The sequence below is a fragment of the Leucoraja erinacea genome, chromosome 8 (assembly GCF_028641065.1).
Source record: "Leucoraja erinacea ecotype New England chromosome 8, Leri_hhj_1, whole genome shotgun sequence".
NCBI lineage: Eukaryota > Metazoa > Chordata > Chondrichthyes > Rajiformes > Rajidae > Leucoraja > Leucoraja erinaceus.
The window spans coordinates 36126745-36147968 of NC_073384.1; the positions used below are offsets into that span (position 1 = coordinate 36126745).

A 21224-nucleotide genomic window follows, 5' to 3' on the forward strand; every position below is an offset into this window, starting at 1 on the left:
TATTTCCTCTCATCTTGACTACATGGGGCCTGGTGGTAAGAAAGTCCAGGACCCAGGCACACAGGAGGGTGTTGAGCCCCAATTCCAGCCGCTTCTCAGCAAGTCTGGTGGGGACTATCGTGTTGAAGGCTGAACAACATCCTCACATAGCCCCCCTTCTGGCTGTCAAGGTGAGAGAGAGCGGTGTGCAGAACCTGGGAGACCGCATCGTCCGTAGAACTTTTTGGACGGTTTGCGAATTGTAGCGGGTCCATGTTGCGAGGGAGGAAGGCGCAGATGTTTTTCTTGACCAGCCTCTCAAAGCATTTCATGACTACCGAGGTGAGGGCCACCGGATAGTAGTCATTCAGACAAGCTGGGGAAGCATTTTTAGGTACAGGTACAATGATGGATCTTTTGAAGCAGGCAGGGACCACGGACTTGGCCAGGGAGAGGTTGAATATTGTAGTGAGCACCGGAGCTAGCTGCGTAGCACAAGACTTAAGTACTCGCCCCGAGATGCCATCTGGGCCGACAACAATAAATTGCAGAGTTGTGGACATAGCCCAGACCATCACATAAACCAACCCCTTTTCCGTTGACTTTGTCTCTACACTTCACGCCACCTCAGCAAGGCCATCGGCATAATCAAGGATCAGTCTCACCCCGTCCCACCTTCTTCTCCTTTCTCCCATCAGGCAAGAGGTGCAGAAGTTTGAAAATGCATACCTCCAGATTCAGAGACAGTTTCTTCCCAGCTGTTATCAAGCAGTTAATAATAATAATAATAAATGTTATTTTCGGGTGCCTTTCAAAGTCTCAAGGACACCTTACAAAAGTTAACAGAAGAGAAAAAAAACATATAGTCGGAGAAAAATAAATAATAAGGACATCATCGATACACAAATTAAAGATAGAAATCGTTCCAAAGACACAAAATCAAAAAATCAAAAAACACAATGTGAAGAGAGAGCAGCGGCAGCTAAAGCGCGCCAGCGTCCACTCTCCCTTCCGACAGCCATCTTGGACACAGACTAACATGTTAATTTACACACAAAAAATCATCCCCCCACAGTGGATACCACTGTGGGGGAAGGCACAATGTCCAGTCCCCATCCCCAGTTCATCCAAAGTCAGGCCTATAGAGGCCACCGCTATTGCCTCTACGGAGGCCCGATGTTCCTGGCCGTTCTGGCCGGGTGGTGTTTCCCCGGCGTCGGGAGAGTCCTCACAGCGGCTGGGCCACCTGGAACGGCCGCTTCCTAGCAGGGGGTTGTCGGCTTCCGAAGCCGACAGGGCCACGCCAGGTTGGAGCTCCCAGGCTCCCGATGTTAAGGTCGGCACCGCCCGCTCGACTCCGCAGACCCGCAGCCCGGAGGTGTTGATCTCGGCGGTCACATCTAACCAGAGCTCCAGTGCGTCGATCTAGGGACCTAGAAGTATAATTACCCCCTACCCCTCACATTAAGAAGTCCATTTCTCCAACAAGAAGAACAAGACTTACTAAAAACTTAAAAAAGAAAATGAATTAAACGGACGGCTGCTGGATAGCAGCCGTTCCCCAAGATGGCTCCTCCTCCAGTTGAATTGTACTCTCACCAGCAACAGTGCGGTCCTGACCTTCCATCTACCACATTGGAAATCTTTGAACTATCTTTAATCGAACTTTAACTTGCACTAAATGGTATATTCTTTATCTGGACTCTGCAGACGGTTTGATTGTAACCATGTATACCTTTGACTGAATAGCATGCAACAAAAGCTATTCAGTGAAACTTGGTACATGGGACAATATATATTTCAGATGTTGTTATAGCACCTGCATCAACTACCTCCTTTGTCAGCTCATTCCTTATATCCTATGTGAAAAAGTTGTCCCTCAGGTTCACATAAAATCTCCCCTCCCTCACCTTAAACCCATAATCCCTGGTTCTTCATTCCCCTAATCTGGGTAAGAGACTCTGTATTTACCCGATCTATTCCCCTCTTGATTTTATACGCCTCGAAAAGATCACTTAGCCTCCTGCATTCCAAGGAATAAAGTCCTACACTGCCGAACCTCTACCTACAGTTCAGGCCCTCATGTCCTGGAAGCATCCTCATTAATCTCTGCACTCTTTCCAGTAAATTTGAATGTAATTTTAATTTGTATTACATAAATTATCAATTATTTATGTTACTCTTTACTTTGTTTCTGTTTACAGAGCAGTCTAAATAGTGATGAAGGCCTGGGCCTGGCCTCACTAAGTGTCATCTACGCAGCTCTTATCATCTCTTCAATGTTTCTTCCACCTATAATGATAAAATATTTTGGTTGTAAGTGGACCATTGTTATGTCCATGTGCTGCTACGTTACATTTTCAATTGGCAATTTTTATCCCACATGGTAATATAACATTTTAACTTTTATTTGTGGTTGAATGGGGTTAATGTATTCTAATATTACTGTTTTTCCCACGTATTTCCAAAACTACGATCATTGAACACCCTGTTAATATTTGGATAAATACACTTTCATGCTATTGCCACCCTAATGTTTCGGCAACTGGCTCAAATGGTCTATTGTCAGGTCCATCGATCGAGTATGCTCTGCCAATAATGTTTGATCTATTTTACCCTCTCAACCCTATTCTCCTGTCTTCTTTCTGTAATCTTTTGATACCCTTACTAATCAAGAACCTATCAATCTTTGCTTTAAAAATACCCAACGACTTGGCCTCAACAACCAGGGTGGCAGTGAATTCCTCAAATTCACCACTATTTGACAAAATAAACTTGTCCTCATTTCCATTTTAAACCATGATCAAAAGTGAACACAGTATTTCAAGTGTGGCCTTAACAAGGTATTGTACAACTGTAACATAATGTCCCAACTTCTATACTCAGTGCCCTGACTGATGAAGGCCAATGTACTAAAAGCCTTCTTGACCATCCTATTTACCTGTGTTGCAACCTTCAGGGAGCCGTGTACTCGTACATCCATCTGCTCTGCAATATCCCACAGGGCCTTACCCTTCATTATAAATAGGCAGTGATGAAAGGTAATCAATATTTCAGTTATCTTCAAATTCGAGACTATCTGAAAACATATACCCAAGACCACCAAACTCTGCTGCCAGATATACTAGACGAATGTATGAATAGAAATTCAGAGTCAAACAACTTAACAACATATTTGTATAATACCTTTCTAAATATAGAAATCCCATCGTCAGAAGCAATTAGAAGAAACTGGGAAGAGGAACTAGGCCTAAAAATGCCAAATGACAGATAGGAAGAAAACCTTTTATATATACACAATTGTTCAATTAACGTTAAACATACTTTAATTTAATTTAAAATACTGTACAGACTCTACTATTCAAAGACTAAATTGAATAAGATCTTTCCAAATGTATCTCTGATTTGTGACAAATGTCTCCTTCAAGAAGCAACTATAAACACATTCCTTCGCCTCTTGCATAAAATTACATAACTTTTGGAGAGGAATTTTTGAAATTTTCTCAAAAACATTAAAAACAAAACTGGACCCCGACACGGAATTGATTATTCTAGGAACGTCAGAAGCCTGCTCTGAGCTATCAATATTTCAAAGACGTTTCCTCAATTATGGTCTGATAACGGCGAAAAAACTAATACCTGTACTCAAATTTTGGAAACATACATCTGCCCCTACTCTCAAAATGTGGATTACAAACATGTCTGAGACGCTACATCTTGAAAATATGAGACTTCTTAGCAGAAAAACCAGAGCATTTTTCGAAGACATGGACACCATTCATTGATTTATTACAAGGATAGTATGGTTCAACACAATTTTGGAGTTAAATTTAATTACGGGTTGGGTGATGGGTGGGGAGGGATACGAAGCAGGTATATCATCACCTTTTGTTTTTCTTTCTGTTTTTGTCTTTTTATTTTTCTACGTCTTTCTTATTTCTTTTACTTACTCACTCTTTGGCTACACCAATTTGGTAGTCTAGGGGTTCTATTCTTGCACATCCACTTTTTCTCTCTATTGCTTTTTCTCTTTTCTTCTCTCTCATCTTTAGCTAAAAATTAAAATTGAAGATGTACAGTAACTGTATTATGACATATGCAGCTGCTTATATTTTTGTACACTGCTTCTAATAAATTTAAAAAAAAAGTAAATAGGCAGTGATCAGTTTCTATAAATTAACAAATATGTTATTTCAAATGACTGCATTAGTGTGTAAATCTGCAACTTAAAATCTGACGCTGCTCTTGCAAATCCAAACATCTGAGGGATAAGATATACAAGCATTTAGGTGGACAAGGGCTGATATGGGTTAGTCAGCATAGTTTTGTACGTGGGAGAACACATCTCACAAATCTGAGTTTATTTGAAGATGTGACCAAAAAGGTGGTTGAGGGAAGAGCTGTGGACATATATATAAATTTCAGCAAGGCATTTGACAGGGTTCAGCATGGTAGGCTGCTCTAGAAGGTTAGATCGCTAGTGACCTAACCTACTAGTAACTAGTGCTGTGCCTCAGGGTTCAGTCGTGGGACTATTGCTGTTCAAAATCTATATCAATGATTTGGATGAGAACATACAAGGCATGATTATAGAGTTTGTAGATTGCACTAAAATGGGAGGTATTATAGATCGGTTGGGCTGGTGAGCTGATAAATGGTTAATAGAGTTTAATACAGAGAAGTGCAAGGTATTGCATTTTGGGAAGTTGACCAGGGCAGGCCTACACAGTGAATGGCAGGGCTCTGGGGAATGTTGTGGAGCAGAGGGATCTAAGAGTGCTGGTACATAGTTCCTTGAATGTGACGACTCAGATAGATATGGTGGTCAAGAAGGCTTTGGGCACATTTTCCTCTATGATTCAGAGTATTGAGAATAGAAGTTGGGAGATCATGTTACAGCTGGGCAAGGCATTGGTGAGGCATTTAGAGTATTGTGTTCAGTTTTGGTCACCCTGTTATAGGAAAGAAGTTATTAAGATGGAAAGATGCAGGGAAAATTTACAAGGATGCTGCCAGAACTCGAGAGCCTGAGCTATAGGGCGTGGTTGAGCAAGCAAGGGCTTCATTCCATGGAGGATGAGTGGTGATCTTATAGAGGTGTATAAGGTCATGAGAGGAATAGATTGACTAAATGCACAGTCTTTTGCCTAGAGTAGGGAGGTCTTGAACTAGAGGACATAAGTTTAAGGTGAGAGGGGGAAAGATTTAATAGGAACCGAAGGGGTAATTTTTTTTTCACAAACGGTGGTGGGTGTATGGAACGAGCTGCCGGAGGAGGTAGTTGATGCAGGTACTATTGCAATGTTTAAAAAACATTTATACATGTACATGGATAGGATAGGTTTAGAGGGATAATGTAGGCAGGTGGGACGTGTAGATAGGGCATGTTGATCGGTATGGGCAAATCGGGCCATAAGGCCTGCTTCCATGCTGTACGACTATGACACAGTTCGGGAGTATGATAAATTGAACAATTGTAACTTAAGTTTTGAGTCATACAAATTATGCGTTTTCTACAAGTACATTAGGTAACAGTCATTAAGTCCTTGTATTATAATGAAGTTATTGTTTTTCACAGGTACACACTTATTCCCACTGCAGTAATTCTTGGACTGGGTGGAGCTCCACTTTGGTCTGCTAAATGTACATATCTGACCATTTGTGGCAACCGATATGCAGCGAAGTTCAATAAGGTTGCAGCAAATGTAGTAAATCACTACTTTGGAATTTTTTTCCTTATATTTCAATCATCTGCTGTTTGGGGAAATCTAATGTCTTCATTAATATTCCAATATACTTCCAGTAACGGTATGAAGAAATACTTTTTAAATACTACATTTGCCGCATTGTTATTATCTTTCAAAATAAATGTTAATGCCTCAAATACGTTTTATTATTTATATTGAATTAGTTATAAATTCTTTAAGTAAAATTGACTATACTTTCAACTTTTATTTTCAAAATTCATTTAATTGCTCTGTACGAAAGCTCTATATAATCTCCCCCCCCCCCCCCCCCCCCCCCCCCCCCCCCCCCCCCCCCCCCCCCCCCCCCCCCCCCCCCCCCCACCCCCCCCCCCCCCCCCCCTCCCCCCCCCCCCCCCCCCCCCCCCCCCCCCCCCCCCGCTCACACCTTCACCTTAAACCTATGTCCCCTGATTCTTGTTTCCCCTACTGGGTAAAAGACTCTGCACTTGCCCAGTCTATTTTTCTCATGATCTTATATTTCTCCTGGACATCACTGATTTGAGAGTTGTGTACCAGAATGTATGTTGCAGAATTGGATACGTTGGAGAAAATTAAATTGTGAGGGAATATGCACACTTTTCTTAAGCGGCATAATCACGAATTCTCTCTTTCCTCCTATAAATCTAGCGTTCATACGTATGTTATCAAAACATTATTGAGTCTCAAAATAATTTTCAACAAGGACATTAGGGAATGCAGTTTGTAAAAAAAATGAAATAAACAGAAAATGCTGGAGATGCTCAGCAGGCCAGGTAGCATCTGTGGAGAGATAAACAGAGTTTATCCACAGATGATCTTTTATCATCGAAACAATGCTCACCCGTGCCCATAGCTGCCAGAGTTCTAAAAGAACATCTAACATTCTTTAAAATTCCTAACACCTTTGCCAATACTACTCTCGAAGTTCTAGACCTTGGCTTCAACCAAAAATAGACACAAATGTAAATATCAAATCCAAAACAGGCTTTAGTATTGTGGTAGAAACAAGGAACTGCTGATGCTGGTTTACAAAAAAAGACACAAAGTGCTGGAGTAACTCAGCGGGTCAGGCAGCATCTCTGGAGAATGTGGATAGGTAATGTTTTGGGCTGGGATCTCCATCTGGCTCGTGTAGTAGTAGTAGTGCGGTGTGGGGTGTGTGGTGGGGAGCTTGAGTTGTTTTGCTGAAGGGGGCAGATTTGTCGATAGACAATAGACAGTAGACAATGGATGCAGGAGTAGGCCATTCGGCCCTTCGAGCCAGCACCGCCATTCAATGTGATCATGGCTGATCATCCCCAATCAGTACTCCGTTCCTGCCTTCTCCCCATATCCCCTGACTCCGCTATCTTTAAGAGCCCTATCTAGCTCTTTCTTGAAAGTATCCAGAGAACCAGCCTCCACCGCCCTCTGAGGCAGAGAATTTCACAGACTCACAACGCTCTGTGTGAAAAAGTGTTTCCTCATCTACGTTCTAAATGGCTTACCCCTTATTCTTAAACAGTGGCCCTGGTTCTGGACTCCCCCAACATCTGGAACATGTTTCTTGCCTCTAGCGGGTCCAAACCCTTAATAATCTTATATGTTTAAATAAGATACCCTCTCATCCTTCTAAACTCAAGAGTATACAAGCCCAGCCGCTCCATTCTCTCAGCATATGACCGTCCTGCCTTCTCGGGAATTAACCTTGTAAACCTACGCTGCACTTCTTCAATAGCAATAATGTCCTTCCTCAAATTAGGGAACCAAAACTGCACCCAATACTCTCACTAGGGCTCTGTACAACTATAGAAGGACCTCTTTGCTCCTATACTCAACTCCTCTTGTTATGAAGGCTAACATGCCATTCGATTTCTTCACTGCCTGCTGTACCTGCATGCTTACTTTCATTGACTGGTGAACAAGAACCCCCAGATCCCGTTGTACTTCCACTTTTCCCAACTTGACATAATTTAGATAATAATTTGCCTTCCTATTTTTGATACCAAAGTGGAAAACCTCACATTTATCCACCTTAAACTGCATCTGCCATGCATCTGCCCATTCACCCAACCTGTTCAAGTCATCCTGCATTCTTATAGCATCCTCCTCACAGTTCACACTGACACCCAGCTTTGTGTCATTTGCAAATTTGCTAATGTTACTTTGAATCTTCATCTAAATCATTGATGTACATTGTAAATAGCTGCGATCCCAGCACCGAGCTTTGCGGTACCCCACTAGTCACTGCCTGCCATTCTGAAAGGGACCCGTTAATCCCTACGCTTTGTTTCCTGTCTGTCAACCAATTTTCTATCCATGTCAGCACTCTACCCCCAATACCACGTGCCCTAAATTTGCCCACTAATCTCCTATGTGGGACCTTATCAAATGCTTTCTGAAAGTCCAAGTACACTACATCCACTGGCTCTCCCTTTTTCATTTTCCTAGTTACATCCTCAAAAAATTCCAGATTAGTCAAGCATGATTTCCCTTTCGTAAATCCATGCTGACTCGGACCAGTTCTGTAACTGCTATCCAAAGGTGCCGCTATTTCATCTTTTATGATTGACTCCAGCATCTTCCCCACCACCGATGTCGGGCTAACTGGCACTATAATTCTGTTTTCTCTCTCCCGCCTTTCTTAAAAAGTGGGATAACATTAGCTACCCTCCAATCCACAGGAACTGATTTTGTCTCCTGTTTCAATGTCTCCTGTTTCAATTTCAATCTATAGAACATTGGAAAATAATCACCAATGCATCCACAATTTCTAGAGCCACTTCCTTAAGTACCCTGGGATGCAGACCATCAGGCCCTGGGGATTTATATATCAGCCTTCAGTCCCATCAGTCCACCCAACACCATTTCCTGCCTAATGTGGATTTCCTTCAGTTCCTCCGACACCTCAGATCCACTGGCCACTAGTACATCAGTAAGATTGTTTTCTCCTCCTTCGTGAAGTCGGATCCAAAGTACCTGTTCAACTCATCTGCCATTTCCTTGTTCTCCATAATCAATTCACCTTTTTCAGTCTTCAAGGGTCCAACTTTGGTCTTAACTAATATTTTCCTCTTCACATACCTAAAGAAGCTTTTAGTATCCTCCTTATATTATTGACTAGCTTACCTTCGTACCTCATCTTTTCTTCCCGTATTGCCTTTTTAGTTATCTTCTGTTGCTCTTTAAACATTACCCAATCCTCTTGCTTTCCGCTCATATTTGCTACGTTGTACTTCTCTTTTATTTTTATACTGTCACTGACATCCCTTGTCAGCCACGGTCACCCCTTGCTCCCCTTGGAATCTTTCTTCTTCTTTGGAATGAACTGATCCTGCACCTTCTGTATTATTCCCAGAAATACCTGCCATTGTTGTTCCACTGTCATCCATGCTCAGGTATCTTTCCAGTCAGCATTGGCCAGCTCCTCCCTCTTAGCTCCATAGTCCCCTTTATTCAACTGTAACACTGACACCTCCGATTTACCTTTCTCCCGATTCAACTTGTACCCTACATCCAGGCTACTGTTTGGGGGCCTTTAGATTAATCCCATTAGCATCTTTTCACCCTTACAATTCCTTAGTTCTATCCATACTGGCTCCACATCTCCTGTTTCAATGTCACTCCTTGCAAGGAACTGAATTTCATTCCTCACCAACAGAGTTACCCCACCCCCTCTACCCACCTGTCTGTCTTTTCGATAGGAAGTATACCCTTGAATATTCAGTTCCCAACACTGGCCCTCTTGCAGCCATGTCTCTGTAATTCCCACAACATCATACTTGCCCATTTCTAACTGAGCCTCAAGCTCGTCCACTTTATTCCTTATACTTCGTGCATTCATATACAACACTTTAACTTTGGTATTTTCCTCCCCTCTCACACCAGTCACTATTGGCCCTGACCTTACTCTCTTATCCCTTCTCGAACTTTCCATCCCATTAATTCGGGAGTCTTTTGTAACCTTTCCTGTACTCACTTCCCCTTCAACTCCATCTTTATACTCCCAATTTGTCAATCCCTCCCCCCCCCACCCTCCCACTATTTAGTTTAAACCCACACATGTAGTCCTAGCAAACCTGCCTGCCAGAATGTCGGTCCCCCTCCTTCTGATCCAATGTCTTTCCCACTGGTCTATTATCCACTCATCTGCTGATCATTTTCTTAATATTTTCCCTTCCAGCCCCATCTCTCCTTTCATTTGTATTCAGCTTCAGTTTTTTTTGTGGTGATTTTTTTACTCAAATAGCCTGCCGTTAGTAAACTTCTCAATCTAACTAGTTAGCGAACAGGAAAGAAGTATGCAAATAGGCCTTCCAAATTATGAGAGGCAGGGTAGACAGTCAGAACCTTTTTCCTCGGATGGAAAAATCAAATACTAGAGGGCATAGCTTTAGGGTAGGCAAAGTGTAAAGGGGATTTCTGGAGCAAGCTTTTTTTAAGAGGGTTGTTAGAGCCTGGAACATGCTGTCGGGGGAGGTGATGGAGGCAGAAACGATACTGGCATTTAATAAACTTTGGGATAGGCAGGGAATGGAAGGATATGGATTATGTGCGGTTGAATAAGAGATAGTCGTGATATCATGTTTGCCACAGACATTGTGGGCCTGTTCTTGTGCTGTACTGTTTTATGTTCTACGCATGGTTAATTTGGCAGGGCTCTGACTGATCACTGCCTCTGCTTCTTCTCCACTTTCCATAAATGTCCACAATTCAATTTATATTTGAAAAAAATGATTCAGTGACATAATCATCTCACACTAGCTTACTTTTGCCTCCCTTTTGTCATTGTCATAGTGATACAGCAAGGAAATAGGTCTTTCAGCCCAACCTGTCCATGCCGACCATCAATCACCCATCTGGGCTAAACCTACATTAATCCCTTTTTCTATTTTCTGTCATGTCATGTCCAAATTCAAGTAGAGGATGTATCCCCAATGGCTAGGTTGTGTGTGTTAAGGCTATATGATCATTTCATAAATGATCTATAGAGACCATTTATTGGATATTGTGTGTAATTTCTGATCTGGTGTTTGCTTTATACATGCTGATGGCTGTCCTTGGAAGGGCTACTCATCCAGCACTAGTGTAGGGGTTTGAACACTTCCAACAATCAAAAACTGGATTTGTTTTTGTTTTGAATGGAGGATTGATTAATCTGGAGTAAATCATGAAGTGCTGGTGGAACTTAGCAGGTCAGGCAAAAAATATGCTGCCTGACTTGCTAAGTATTTCCAACATTTTCTGTTATTTCAGATTTCCAGCATCTCATGTTTATTTGTTCCTTGAGAGGAAAGCCTGGAACACTGGTCAACAGGTATTATAGTAATGTTGATCTTCACCGCATTCCCTTTGTTTATAGCCACAAGAGAGGAGATAGATAGCTCCTCCTAAGCTTTTGTAATGTTAGCAAAACCCAATTTTCCACCACCTCAAATGAGTGCCCACCCAATGAGTAATGTCAGCAGTACTGACAATGTAATAATTTAAACGTAATTACAAATCTCAGATGTTAATTCAAATTTTTAGGAGTAAATCAATTTCTCAGCCTGTGAATCTGGTAACAAACATTAATGAAACTATTGACTACATTTTAAAAAATTGCTAATTATCTTTTTAATCACTAATTAGTATTATTGCACTCTTATTGGTGAAACCATAAGATAGAATAGTTATTATCTCTTACTTTACATGAAACAAATACATTTCTATGTACAACAAAAATAGTATTTGCATTATTAATTTGACTAAATCTGGGTTGCAAGCTGAAGCTGTGTATATACTCTATGACCACATTCAAAAATCCTCAAACTCTTGGTATAATAATGTAACATAAAGAGTTAATTACAAGACAATGTTGCAACAAAATTTGAATTTGTGTCCTTTCATCTGACTAAATATATTCTTTGTCTTTCAGGCAACATCACTGATGAGCATTTATCATACTGTGGAGCTGCTAATTGCCCAGCGTATGATTCAATAATCAATGAAAATGTAACACAAGCCAGCTATCCAGCGTCCACAATTTACCTTCTCTCAGGAATTTATACTGGTATGTAGAACATAATGTGTTTTTTCAAACAGAGAGTGGTGAATCTCTGGAACTCTCTGCCGCAGAAGGTAGTTGAGGCCAGTTCATTGGCTATATTTAAGAGGGAGTTAGATGTGGCCCTTGTGGCTAAAGGGATCAGGGGGTATGGAGAGAAGGCAGGAACAGGATACTGAGTCGGATGATCAGTCATGATCATATTGAATGGCGGTGCAGGCTCGAAGGGTCGAATGGCCTACTCCTGCACCTATTTTCTATGTTTCTATGGTTTCTATATCCACAACAAAACTCCAATGATTCTGCAAAGCTTAGTTTATAGTGTGTGTGCGTTATCGGATTAATCCTAGTTCTACATCTTTACTATTAGGATAGCATCTATAAACTGTGAAGTGAAAACATGTCATACATACACTGCACATGACTTTGTTTATATTAACCCTGCCTCCGAAATTTTATATTCCCCTTTATTGTAAATCGTGCTGCAATCTATGGGGAATATAATTTTGCAAAAAAAAATTAAGATATATTCTACTGCCATTGTAGTTCATTGAAATTTTAATTCATTCACATGTCAAAGGCAGAAATTAAAATATTTTCGTTAACTTTTTGATTTAAAGTATAAGTACATGGATAGAAAGGTTTAGACTGGGATATGGACCAAATGGACTATGCTAGATGGGGCATTTGGTCAGGAAGTTGGGTCGAAGGGACTGGTTTTGTGCAGTATGACTTTATAATATACTGAGCACAGTATAATAAGGCCTAGGTGTGTTAGTTCTACGTTGTAAAAGGGGAATGATTATTCGAAGAATAACATTTGGGTGGTTCCAAAAATGCCTTTCCTAACTGAGCGTTTATGGTTGCTGTTTAAAGTTGCAGTGAATACGCTTGGACCATTGAATGTGGCAATCTGCAACTTTTTTGTGAAGGATGGGTCTTGCATTGAAATATCTATATGCTTTGGCCAGGCCAGTGAGCACCTCTCACTCATTTGGTCTCTGTATTGAATGGTCCACCATCACAACCATGCGACAAAAAATTCCTGTCCTTGTTAAAATTATGAAATATCAGAAGGAAGTGCCCCCAATCGTTTTATGGCTGCTTTTACTAATGCTGCTTTGTGTTGTTTTGTCCTACTGGTAGGTGTTGGCATAAGTGGAGTGATCTTTGTTGCCATTTTTCTGGACCAGTTCGATAAGAAAGAAGTGAATGAGTTCAAAACGCAGAAGATAAATGTGTGTACTCATTTTGTGGCTACGTTAACACATTTGAAGGATAAACGGCAGATTCTGCTCATTGTCATGACAATGTACAGTGGGTTTGAACAGGGTTTCCTTGCTGGTGATTATACAAAGGTACGAATTCTAAAAGCACGGTTTGATATATTTAAGCAATCTAAATGCATTAAATAATGCATTAGGCCTTGTTTTACTTGCAACATAGAACAGCACAAAACAGGAGCATGTCCTTCAGCACACAATGTTTGTGCCAAACATGGTGCCAAGTTAAACTGATCTCATCTGCCTGTATATGATTCATACCCCTCTATTCCTTGCACTTACATGTGCCAATCTGAAAGCTTAAATGCCCTAATGTATCTGCCTCGGCAATCCAATCCAGGTGCACATCACTCTTCGTGTGTAAAAAAAACGTTTATTCCAAATAATAAAGATCCACAGTGAGACCTTGGAAAACATGGACCACTTTTCATACTATAGTAGCTATTTCACCACCATCCCCAATTTTCCAGCACAAATTTTGGCTATCTAAGGAAAAGAATGTTGCAAGATGAAAATCTGTCCGGCACAACACCGAGCAGCAGTGTTCCTGCCTCTGTGTATGCTTGTGGGATATGAGCTACATAGCTAGTGTTTCTAACTACAGGTATAAACTAATGAAAAAGGCATTGCTCAGTAATAGCAAAAGACTACCAGCAGGGCAGAAAAATTATTCAATAACGATTTCAAAGCTCTTTAGAAATGTGTAACTTGCCGTTAGCTTGTAGGGAAACCTGTTCCATGATTCCTCAGAATGGAGGAGGGGCATTCATGATAGCACTGAGAACTTTTCGTCTCTTTGTCATCAGCACATCTGAAGCCCATAAAATGGCAGGAAAACTGCACCACCTCCTAAACTAGCCACACACCAGCCCAACAAAGCAGAACGTGGTAAAATTGACAAGTTCCGTGATGACTTCATCAGCTATCCATGAAATTGACTATTTTAATAAAGTCTGGAGACATGTAGACCCAACAGACACTGAAAGACTATTGATGAACACATTTTTGCTAACAGCTGTCCGATGCTAATTTGACCTTGTTTGATTATTGACAGCAGATTGAGGTTGCAATTGATAGTTACCATAATTAATATATTTTAATTTGACAAGCACGTAATAGGCTTTTGGAATAGTTGCATTTTTTTTCCAAGATTCCCAAGAGAATCAACATGACTTTATTTAAATATTTAACTTGACATATAGATTCTTTAATCAGACGTACAATTTTATCATCAAACCTGCCGACAAGGGACATGTCATGGTTGTGTGGCGGACTGACCTCTACCACGCCAAGGCCAAGCGCCAGCCTTCCGATACCTCCTCCTGTTTATCCTTGGACCATGACACCACAGATGAGCACCAGGCCATAATCTCACAAACCATTTCTGATTTTATCACTTCCGGCTGTCTGCTCCACAGTCTCTAACCTTATCATTCCGGCCCGCTTTTACCTTCTCCACAAAAACCATAAACAGAACTGCCCCAGCAGACCCATTGTTTCTGTCCGCTTCTGTTCCACTGAATTAATTTCCACATACCCCAACTCCATCCTATCCCCCACAGGTCCAATCCCTCCCGACCTATGTCCAAGACACCTCATGTGCCCTTTTGGCGCTTCAATTACTTCTGCTTTCCAGGCCCCACTCAGCTATCTACACCTCCATCCCCTACCAGAAAGGCCTAAAAGTCCTCTGTTTTTCCTCGACTGCAGAACTAGCCAAACTCCCTCTACCTTTGTTGCGGAACTGGTCCTTACTCTTAACAACTTCTCCTTACTTCAAATCCAAGGCATAGCCATGAGCACTCGTATGGGCCCAAGCTATGCCTGCCTCTTTGTAGGGTATGTCGAACAATCCGTGTTCCAGGCATACACTGGCCCTATCCCCAAACTCTATCTCCGCTACCCCCTGCACCCATGCAGAACACACTGACGTCATTAACTTCACTACTAATTTCCATCATGCACTCAAATTCACTTGGGCCATCTCCGACATCTCCCTTCTGTTTCTTGATCTCACCGTCTCCATCACAGGAGACAGACTATCGACTGCCATCTATTATAAACCTACAGGCTTCCCACAGCTATCTAGACTACATTTCTTCCCACCCTGCCTCCTGCAAAGACTCTATCCCCTACTCCCAATTCCTCCATCTATGCTGCATCTGTGCCCAAGACGAGCTGCTCCATACCAGGGCATCTGAGATGTCCTTATTTTTTAGGGAACGGGTGTTCCTCTCTTCCATCATAAATGAGGTCCACACCCGTCTCCTCAGTATCCTGCAGCTCCATTCTTGCTCCCCCTCCCGCCCCCCCCCCCCAGTCAGAACAGCGACAGAGTTCCCCAAGTCCTCACCTTTCACCCCATCAGCCACCGCATACATCACATAATCCTCCGACATTGTCGCCACCTCCAATGGGATCCCACCAGTAGCCACATCTTCCTATCTCCACCCATTTCCGCTGAGTCTGTTCCCTCCAGAACTCCCTGGTTAACTCCTCCCTTCTCACCCAAACCAACCCGTCCCCAGCGACCTTCCCCTGCAACCACAGAAGATGCAACGCCTGTCCCTATACCTCCTCCCCCGATTCCGTCCAAGGACCACGACAGTCCTTTCAGGTGAGGCAGAAGTTCACTTGCACCTACTCCAACCTCATCTACTGTATTTGCTGTTCCAGGCATGGACTCCTATATATCCGTGAGACCAAGCAAAGGCTCGGCGATTTATTTTGCTGCACACCTCCGCTCAGTCCGCCTGGGCCTATGTGATCTCCCAGTTACTAAACACTTTAAATCCCACCCCCATTCTCATACTGTCCTTTCTGTCCTGGCTCTCCTCCACTATCAGAGTGAGGCCCACCCAACACAAATTGGAGGAACAGCACCTCATATTTCGCTTGTGCAGCTTACAACCCAACAGTATGAATATTGACTTCACTAACTTCAAGTAACCCTTGCTTTTCCTCTCTCTCTGTCCCTCCTCCATCCTAGTTCTCTGACTAGTTTCACTGTCCTCCTGATTACATTTTACTGATTGTTGTCACCTTTGCCTCAGCTAATAATGAACCATTCTGCATTTTCCTTGATCATTGTCCCCTTCGACCTGTTGTCTCACACCTTGCCCTTCCATACCTCTGCCTCCCACTCCCCTGACTCAGTCTGAAGAACGGTGTTGATCCGAAACGTCACCCATTCCTCTCCAGAGATGCTGCCTGTCCCGTTGAGCTACTCCGGCATTTTGTGTCTATCTACAATTTTTTTAATTCTATTACCAGGCCTACATCACCTGTGCACTTGGAATACAATATGTCGGTTATTGTATGATCTGCTTTGGTGCCTCTAACTCCATTTTTTCTTTAACGTTTGGAAAATTGGCAAAATATACTGGACGTATTCCCCTGTTCTTCTTTGGTGAGTTCAAGTGCTTTCATTAAATGGCAAAACTCAAAAGAATAGTTAAAGTTTAATCCATCAAAAAAAACATGTTAATTACTTACTTTTAATTCATTGTTGTTCTCTGACGCAAAATCACAGACATAGAGGTAAGACAACTTGTACACATAGTTCACAGAGCTACAGCAACAATTCCAATGGGAAATTTCATGGAAAGATATTAAACATTATAATTTAAAAATCCATTCAATTTAAATAGATGTAATGATCGTTCAACCAACAATCTCACAAATTATATTAAAAGGGATGGATTATCACTAGTAGTTAAATTTACTAGAAGTTCAAGCCATCAACTCAAATTCTCTGGAGTAGCTTAACATTCTCAGCAAACTGTGCTTTGTACACATAAAGGCATAAATTACTTGCCACAAATTGGTACAAACTTTAAATTCAGGTCTCTAATGATAAGATAAAAAGATCCACAATCATCTAAAATCACTTATTTGCTTCTTGTTACAGCAACCCTTGTTAATTTGGCATCAATAATTTCAATGCTTTTATGGAAACCACATCCGGATCAATTACCAGTTTTTTTTGTGTTTCCTCTGCTGTGGGGAATGGCTGATGCTGTTTGGCAGACGCAGACAAACGGTAAGATGACAAATAATAAGTGATAATGCGACAGCCAAAATGGAAGTTAAATATTCAATAGCAAGATAAATATTCAATAAGAACTGTGCATCACCCTATGTAAGTTGAAGTTTAAGATTTGAATTTTTGGTACAAAATTTAATTTTAATTCAATTTAATTGTCATTTGGACCCCTTGAGGTCCAAACGAAATGCCGTTTCTGCAGCCATACATTACAAACAAATAGACCCAAGACACAACATAATTTACATTTTACATAAACATCCATCACATCGCTGTGATGGAAGGCCAAAAAAACTTATCTCTCCACTGCACTCCCCCCCCCCCCTCCCCTCTCCCGATGTCAGAGTCAAAGTCAAAGCCCCCGGCTGGCGATGGCGATTATCCCGCGGCCATTAAAGCCACGCCGGGTGATGCAAGGTCGCACACCGGGTCTTGGTGTTAGAGCCCCCGGCGTGCGCTCGCAGAGTCCCGCGGCCATTCCAAGCCGCGCGGGGCGGTGATGTCAGGCCCCGCTCCAGGAGCTCTTCAACCCCGCAACTCGGGCGGGGGAAGTCGCCGTTGCAGGAGCCCTGAAAAGCAGTCTCCCTCCAGGGACCCGCGGGCTCCCGGTGCCGCCGTCCGCCAGACCCGCAGTTGCAGCCTCCGAATCTCCGGAGGTCGGGCCGCAGCAGCAGTAGCAGCAGCGCTCCACCACCGCTCCACCCGCTCCGGACTCGGCCAGCTCCGCGACGAGGTGAGTCAGCACCAGAGTCCCCGGTCTTCTCCTGTTGGAGGCCGCTCCATATTGCAGCCCCAACCGTGCAGGGAGAGATTTAAAAGTTACCCCCTCCCTCCCACCCCCCACATACACACACACCCCAACAAAAAATAACAAAAACTACATAAAAACATAGACAAAAATAATAAAAACGCGGACGGGCTGCAGAGGCCGCTGCTGACATGAGTCGCGCCGCCTACCGGAACTATTCTGCATTGTTATTTTTGTGGTCTTTAAAATTTAAGCAACCTAGGTTGTTCAGCTGAGATTAGTGCGGAATCTTACACCACAACAACAGGCCCTTTGGCCCTCTGTATCTTTTTTTATGCATTCATCTATATTAATCCCATTAGTCTGCACTTGGTTCTATGCCTTGACAATTGAAGTACTCATCCGGATACTTCAATATTGTTAAAGACGTCGGTGAAGCTGCATTTGGAGTTCTGCTATAGAAAATATGTCGTTAAGCTGGAGGGCTTGCAGAGAAGATTTACGAGAATGTTGCCACGACTTGAGGCCTGAGCTATATAAGGAGAGGTTGGACAGGCGAGGACTTTAATCCTTGGAGCACAAGAGACAGAGGAGTGATCTTCTAGAGGTGTATAAAATGAGGAGAGAATTGATAAAAATTATCAAGATCTCTTGTAATTTTTGATAACCATCTTTATTGCAGGGGGTGGTGGAGGAGAGTGGGAAAGTGGGAGGGGTAGGGGAGGAGGGAGAGAGGGGGGAGAGAGGGGCGGAGAGAGGAGAGGGAGGAGGGAGAGAGGGGGAAGAGTGGGGAAGTGGGCACGAGGAAAGGCATTGTGAGGTCAGCAGCTGGGCAACCATTATATTTTTTTTAAATGTCAGTTTGGTGATAAACTTTACTAAATATCTCAGGAAATAATTGACCAAATTTATAGAGGAATGGATTTTTGAAATCGTACAGAAATTTTCTACCAGGAGATGTAAAAATTTCAGTTAATGTAACATCAGCAGCTGGGCAGCGGTCAGATTTTTAAAAAAGGTCAGATTAGTCAACAATTTTAATTAAAAATTCAGGAAAATAATGTACCATATGTATAGAGGAGTGGATTTCTACTATCACAAGGAAAATCTCTACTGAAATATGTAAACATTTCCCCGTTTCGGCGTCTGGTTTTCGAGGAGACACACACACACACACACACACACACACACACACACACACACACACAGTTTTAAAAGTTTTAAAATAGATAGATAGATAGATAGCAAAGGGTCTGAAATTCTTATGTAAATGTTATATTTCAGTTATTTATTTTTAATTACTTTGCAAAAATGTCTAAATACCTGTTTTCGCTTCTTCATTCTTGAATATTGTGTGTGGATTGATGATAAAAAATGAATTTAATCCATTTTAGAATAAGGCTGTAGCATAACAAAATGTGGAAAAGGTGAAAGGGTCTGAATACCTTCTGAATGCACTGTATAATCAAAATTAGATTAGAAACATAGAAAATAGGTGCAGGAGTAGGCCATTCGGTTCTCTAAGCCAGCAGGGCCATTCAATATGATTATGGCTGGTCATCCAAAATCAGTATCCTGTTCCTGCTTTTTCCCCATATCCCTTGATTCCATTAGCCCTAAGAAAACTCTTTCTTGAAAACATCCAGTGCATTTGCCTCCACTGCCTTCTGTGGCAGAGAATTCCACAGATTCACATCTCTGTGGGTGAAAACGTTTTTCCTCATCTCAGTCCTAAATGGTCTACCCCTTATTCTTAAACTATGACCCCTGGTTCTGGACTCCCCCAACATCAGGAATTTTTTTTCCTGCATCTAATCTGTCCAATCCCTTAAGAATCTTATATCCCCTTTGGTCCTAAATTCCAGTGAATATAAACCCAGTCGATCCATTCGTTCATCATATGTCCCACCATCCCAGTGAACTCCCACAATAGCAAGAATATCCTTCCTCAAATTAGGAGACCAAAACAGCACACAATACTCCAGATGTGGTCTCACCAGGTCCCTGTACATTGCAATAGGACCTCCTTGCTCCAATACCCAAATCCTCTCACTATGAAGGCCAACATGCCATCTGCTTTCTCACCTACAGCCTGCTGTTCCTGCATGCTTACTTTCAGTGACTGGTGTACAAGGACACCCTGGTCTCATTGCACCTCCCCTTTTCCTGATCTGACACCATTCAAATAATAATCTGCCTTCTTGTCTTGCTACCAAAGTGGATTACATTTATCCACATTATATTGAGAACATTTTAATACAAATTATTTAAATAAAATGATTTCAAACAGGATCTCAACACATTCAAACAAGAATTGGATCAAAATCATTGTAATGTATGTTCTAGATTGGATCAACCTGATTGAGATTTTATGCATGAGACTAGTCTGGGGATAAAACAAGTAGAAAATAGATTGAAACACTGATGATCTTGAAAATAAGATGACTTTGAATAATGTTAATAATTTTGTTTCTTTTCTTCAAGCCCTCTATGGAGTGTTATTTCTGGAACACAAAGAAGCAGCATTTGCCAACTATCGGTTGTGGGAATCTGTGGGATTTGTTATAGCATTTGCTTATGCAAACTTTATCTGTATAAAGATCAAGTTGATTATCTTATTGATAGTCTTGTTAACAGGCATGATTTTGTATGGTGTTGTGGAATACCTTGAATACTCAAAAGTGAGGCAGGAAATTGATGAGAAAGTTCATGAAAGTGGCTCAGAAACACATACTATTATTTCTGAGACAAAGTTTTGACGGCAGATTTTCATTTATTATTTCATTGTTTCCACTAATAACCAAATATCAGCATTTTTTTTAAATCTGTGATTTTGTAAGTTACTAATTGTAAATATATATATATTTAAAATAAAACTCTTGTATTGACTATAAATTGAGGATTGATTTTTGTAATAGTCTTAAACTGAATCAGATAATTAAACAGTTAACAATCACTTTATTGTGCTTAAAATGCAAGCAGATGCACAGTGACAGAAAAAGGACAGTTTATGGTTCATAGAATTTATCTATTTATGGAACCTGTTATTGAGCTATTTGCAGACTAAACGTGTTCAGTCTAAATTGCAGAACAAGGGTCAAAATAATTTTTCAGCATCTTACAATATAAACATTTTAAAGTTCAACATCCAATTGGCTTGAATAGGACTTATTAATATAGATCCACACAATTATCAAACTATTTCACAGCTTACTGAATATCCTTTTGTTTATTATTTATTATGCATTGGAGATTTACCTAAATAAGTTCCAGTCATGTGACATAGAGGCCAGAAACAAATTACTAACAATTAAATGGTAACATAAGTATTTCTGTGCAAAAAAAACTATTTCAGGAGAGCTGTCTAATCAATGTTTGTGTTTAAAATGAAATAGTTAATTTGTTGGAAACATTTGAC

General features: G+C 41.4%; 1 protein-coding gene across 2 annotated transcripts in view; it reads left to right on the forward strand.

Moving 5' to 3' along the window:
* unc93a (unc-93 homolog A) overlaps positions 1-20915 on the forward strand; it is a 33028-nt gene extending 12113 nt beyond the window's left edge. Inside the window, exons 2-8 of one of the 2 annotated variants that reach the window (XM_055639449.1) lie at positions 2184-2365; positions 5558-5787; positions 11602-11736; positions 12877-13088; positions 16287-16422; positions 16924-17055; positions 20291-20913. In XM_055639449.1, coding sequence (XP_055495424.1) covers positions 2184-2365; positions 5558-5787; positions 11602-11736; positions 12877-13088; positions 16287-16422; positions 16924-17055; positions 20291-20565 — 1302 coding nt within the window. In that variant the 3' untranslated portion in view covers positions 20566-20913. Of the gene's footprint in view, positions 1-2183; positions 2366-5557; positions 5788-11601; positions 11737-12876; positions 13089-16286; positions 16423-16923; positions 17056-20290 lie in introns of both variants that reach the window. The other variant, XM_055639450.1, reaches the window with a different exon arrangement.
* The last annotated feature ends 309 nt before the right edge of the window (positions 20916-21224 follow it).